The 5,000-nt window shown below is 48.4% G+C and overlaps 1 protein-coding gene across 1 annotated transcript in view; it reads left to right on the top strand.

The window, feature by feature from the left end:
• aldocb (aldolase C, fructose-bisphosphate, b) overlaps positions 1-5,000 on the top strand; it is a 16,452-nt gene that overhangs the window by 2,889 nt on the left and 8,563 nt on the right. The window contains exons 3-5 of the mRNA XM_065005015.1: positions 2,780-2,834; positions 3,020-3,180; positions 3,252-3,335. Of these exons, the coding sequence (XP_064861087.1) occupies positions 2,780-2,834; positions 3,020-3,180; positions 3,252-3,335 (300 nt within the window). The remainder of the gene's footprint in view (positions 1-2,779; positions 2,835-3,019; positions 3,181-3,251; positions 3,336-5,000) is intronic.

Here is a 5,000-nt window from a genome sequence, read left to right as displayed (position 1 = left end):
ATGTCTTATCAATCTTCTTCCGTGTCTGTTTGCTGTGTTGAAAAGAGAGCAATGCCACCACTGTTTCCACTGTTTCCACTTCCACCCAACGATGTATATAAACCCTGGATTAACTGATTCTATGTATTGGCCATTGAGAGGTTTTGAAGCCACCGGGCGGCCATATTGGTACTGCCCAGTAGGAGCTGGATTAACTGATTCTATGTATTGGCCATTGAGAGGTTTTGAAGCCACCGGTCGGCCATATTGGTACTGCCCAGTAGGAGCTGGATTAACTGATTCTATGTATTGGCCATTGAGAGGTTTTGAAGCCACCAGTCGGCCATATTGGTACTGCCCAGTAGGAGCTGTTCTCCATAGGAATTAATGAAATTCTACCCTATTTCAATTAAATGTTTCAAGGACAAAATTATAAGTATTTAAGTATTTTGGGGTTGTAGTGGGGACAGTAACATTAGTCATCTCAGAAAATGATATGTTAAATTCACATAATATAATTTAAAAGTATACATTAGGATGTCTGTAATATAGAACATGTGGCAAAAGCTAAATTGAGTCATTTAGGAGACTGTTATCCAGAGAGACTTCCAGGAAGGACATTAATCTTCAGATAGCTAGGTGGACCAGTCATAGTCAGGACATTCATCTCCAGATAGCTAGGTGGACCAGTCATAGTCAGTACATTCATCTCCAGATAGCTAGGTGGACCAGTCATAGTCAGTACATTCATCTCCAGATAGCTAGGTGGACCAGTCATAGTCAGTACATTCATCTCCAGATAGCTAGGTGGACCAGTCATAGTCAGTACATTCATCTCCAGATAGCTAGGTGGACCAGTCATAGTCAGTACATTCATCTCCAGATAGCTAGGTGGACCAGTCATAGTCAGGACATTCATCTTCAGATAGCTAGGTGGACCAGTCATAGTCAGTACATTCATCTCCAGATAGCTAGGTGGACCAGTCATAGTCAGTACATTCATCTCCAGATAGCTAGGTGGACCAGTCATAGTCAGGACATTCATCTTCAGATAGCTAGGTGGACCAGTCATAGTCAGGACATTTATCTTCAGATAGCTAGGTGGACCAGTCATAGTCAGTACATTCATCTTCAGATAGCTAGGTGGACCAGTCATAGCTATTGAACGGTTTGGTAGTATGGATAGCCTAGCTATTGAATGGTTTGGTAATATGGATAGCCTAGCTATTGAACGGTTTGGTAGTATGGGTAGCCTAGCTATTGAACGGTTTGGTAGTATGGATAGCCTAGCTATTGAACGGTTTTGTAATATGGATAGCCTAGCTATTGAACGGTTTGGTAGTATGGGTAGCCTAGCTATTGAACGGTTTGGTAGTATGGGTAGCCTAGCTATTGAACGGTTTGGTAGTATGGGTAGCCTAGCTATTGAACGGTTTGGTAGTATGGATAGCCTAGCTATTGAACGGTTTGGTAGTATGGATAGCCTAGCTATTGAACGGTTTGGTAATATGGATAGCCTAGCTATTGAACAGTTTGTTAATATGGATAGCCTAGCTATTGAACGGTTTGGTAGTATGGGTAGCCTAGCTATTGAACGGTTTGGTAATATGGATAGCCTAGCTATTGAATGCTTTGGTAATATGGATAGCCTAGCTATTGAATGCTTTGGTAATATGGATAGCCTAGCTATTGAACAGTTTGTTAATATGGATAGCCTAGCTATTGAACAGTTTGTTAATATGGATAGCCTAGCTATTGAACGGTTTGGTAATATGGATAGCCTAGCTATTGAACGGTTTGGACTAGAGACATGTTTTTCTACATTGTAAAGGACACGGTGCAACCTTTGCTGCCGACAGGCTATTTGTCTGCGCTACAGCAAAGCCAAGCCAGCCGTGCTCAGGCCATGGCTCTCACAGCTAGGGAAAGTGAGATAGGCTACAATGACTCATGAGCGCATCGGACACGGAACACAAATACAAATGTAATAACAGCACAACAAAATAGATAAACAAGTTCTTTCTTTATCAGGTACCTTTCATTATAGGATAGACACTTGTGGTTTCTAGCTGCACCAATGGAAGCAGTGGAGCGTGGAGTGAAATAATGGGTGAGTTTGTTTTTCGCATGGCCCAGTGCCCCAGGTGGGTAGAGATTTCTATTTAGGATACATGGAATGGTCCAAAATGAGCAAACCCCGACCACCTGGGGTTACATTGGCCATGCAAAATGAATTCACCCAAAACTTTAGTGGTCAAAAGCATTAATCTTGGGGCAACGGGTGGAGCGGGGTTCCAAAACGCAATCATATCACGCAATTTAAAATGTTTTTACTGTAAATGATCTTTATTTTATCATTTTTTTACAGACTCGCAAAAAAATAAGTGAAACTTGGCACCCCCTGTTTTTAATTTGCTCCATCGCTCAGGCGGCCAAGTGTAGGCTACGGCGAACAGCTGATTGGCCTCGCTCAGCTCAGTCGTGACTCAGGAAGAGGAAGAACTCTGCAGGTGTTTCTGATTAATAAGTCATGTCATCCTGGTGGCTGGTAACTCAGCACGTCATCTCAGAGGGGATCTCGAGGCATTGACACGGAAACTGACGGAAGTTACCACTACAGATTTCCATCTTCAAGCCCAGATATATATCATACTTTGACTAGAACGATGACTTATTGACTTCACATGGTTGTGCTCATGGGTATTACAACTATTTTCTCTGTCTGTCTGTCTGTCTGTCTGTCTGTCTGTCTGTCTGTCTGTCTGTCTGTCTGTCTGTCTGTCTGTCTGTCTGTCTGTAGGTGGATAAAGGTGTTGTCCCACTGGCCGGAACCGATGGAGAGACCACAACCCAGGGTGAGAACACACACGGTCAATCACCAACCCTGGGTGATAATACACACGGTCAATCACCAACCCTGGGTGATAATACACACGGTCAATCACCAACCCTGGGTGATAACACACACGGTCAATCACTATTGGTTGTACATAAGCACGTAACTAGATAACTACATAACCGTGTGTGTGTGTGTGTGTAGGTCTGGATGGCCTGGCAGAGCGTTGTGCTCAGTATAAGAAGGATGGAGCAGACTTCGCTAAGTGGCGTAGCGTCCTGAAGATCAGCGACAACACCCCCTCAGAACTCGCCATCATGGAGAACGCCAACGTACTGGCACGCTACGCCAGCATCTGTCAACAGGTAGGGTGTGGGTGTGTGTGTGTGTGTGTGTGTGTGTGTGTGTGTAACACCCCTGTGTGTGTGTTTTTCAGAACGGCATCGTTCCCATTGTGGAGCCTGAGATCCTTCCTGACGGAGACCATGACCTGAAACGTTGTCAGTACATCACTGAGAAGGTAATGGCCCAACCTGGCGACCCTGACCCAACCTGGCGACCCTGACCCAGCCTGACCCAACCTGGCGACCCTGACCCAACCTGGCGACCCTAACCCAACCTGGCGACTCTGACCCAACCTGGCGACCCTGACCCAACCTGGCGCCCTTTACCCAACCTGGTGCCCCTGACCCAACCTGGCGCCCTTTACCCAACCTGGCGCCCTGACCCAACCTGGCGACTCTGACCCAACCTGGCGACCCTGACCCAACCTGGCGACCAACCTGGTGCGCCCTTTACCCAACCTGGCGACCCTGACCCAACCTGGCGACCCTGACCCAACCTGGCGACCCTGACCCAACCTGGCGACCCTGACCCAACCTGGCGCCCTTTACCCAACCTGACCCAACCTGGCGACCCTGACCCAACCTGGCGCCCTTTACCCAACCTGGCGACCCTGACCCAACCTGGCACCCTTTACCAACCTGGCGCCCTGACCCAACCTGGCGCCCTTTACCAACCTGGCGCCCTTTACCAACCTGACCCAACCTGGCACCCTTTACCCAACCTGGCACCCTTTACCCAACCTGGCGACCCTGACCCAACCTGGCGACCCTGACCCAGCCTGGCGACCCTGACCCAACCTGGCGACCCTGACCCAACCTGGCGACCCTGACCCAACCTGGCGACTCTGACCCAACCTGGCGACCCTGACCCAACCTGGCGACCCTGACCCAACCTGACCCAACCTGGCACCCTTGACCCAACCTGGCGCCCTTTACCCAACCTGGCGACCCTGACCCAACCTGGCGACCCTGACCCAACCTGGCAACTTGTTGAACATGATATGAGTTTCGGACCTCTCTCTTTCTCTGTCTCTGTCACGTTCGTTGGAATAATGATCGGACCAAGGTGCAGCTCGATACGGTTTCCACATATTTTATTATAAAGTGAAAACATAGAAAAAACAAAACAATAAACAAACAATGAACCATGACAACAGAGGTGCTACGTGCACTCACTCAAAACAATATCCCACAAACACCAGTGGGAAAAATAACTACTTAAATATGATCCCCAATTAGAGACAACGATTAACAGCTGCCTCTAATTGGGAATCATACAAAATAAACAACATAGAAAAAACTAAACTAGAACCCTACATAGAAATAATAAACTAGACTGACACCCCAGTCACACCCTGACCTACTCCACCATAGAAAATAAAGGCTCTCTATGGTCAGGGCGTGATAGTACCGTGACAGTAGGACTCCGGCCGCAAAACCTGAAACCAAAAGGGAGGGTTAGGGGGGGTGTCTAGTGTTGGTGGCGGCTCTGGTACTGGGCAAAGTACCCTCTCATCCCGCGGATCCAGCCATGGACCCAGGCTGAACACTGTGCCTGGACTAGACGTAGGTGCAGAAGAAGACTCCTGCCATGGAGCTGGACTGGACACCCTGTTTGGACTGGACACCCTGTTTGGACTGGACACCGTGTTTGGACTGGGCATCGGCGCAGAGGAAGGCTCCTGCCATGGAGCTGGACTGGACACCGTGTTTGGACTGGGCATCGGCGCAGAGGAAGGCTCCTGCATTGGGGCTGGAGGTTCTGGACCATGGACCGTCGCAGTAGATTCCAGACCATGGACCGCATCAGGAGGCTCCGGAATGTGGACCGTCTCAGAAGG

The sequence above is a fragment of the Oncorhynchus nerka genome, linkage group LG19 (genome assembly GCF_034236695.1).
Source record: "Oncorhynchus nerka isolate Pitt River linkage group LG19, Oner_Uvic_2.0, whole genome shotgun sequence".
Taxonomy (NCBI): domain Eukaryota; kingdom Metazoa; phylum Chordata; class Actinopteri; order Salmoniformes; family Salmonidae; genus Oncorhynchus; species Oncorhynchus nerka.
This window is presented reverse-complemented; position numbering and strand designations above follow the sequence as displayed.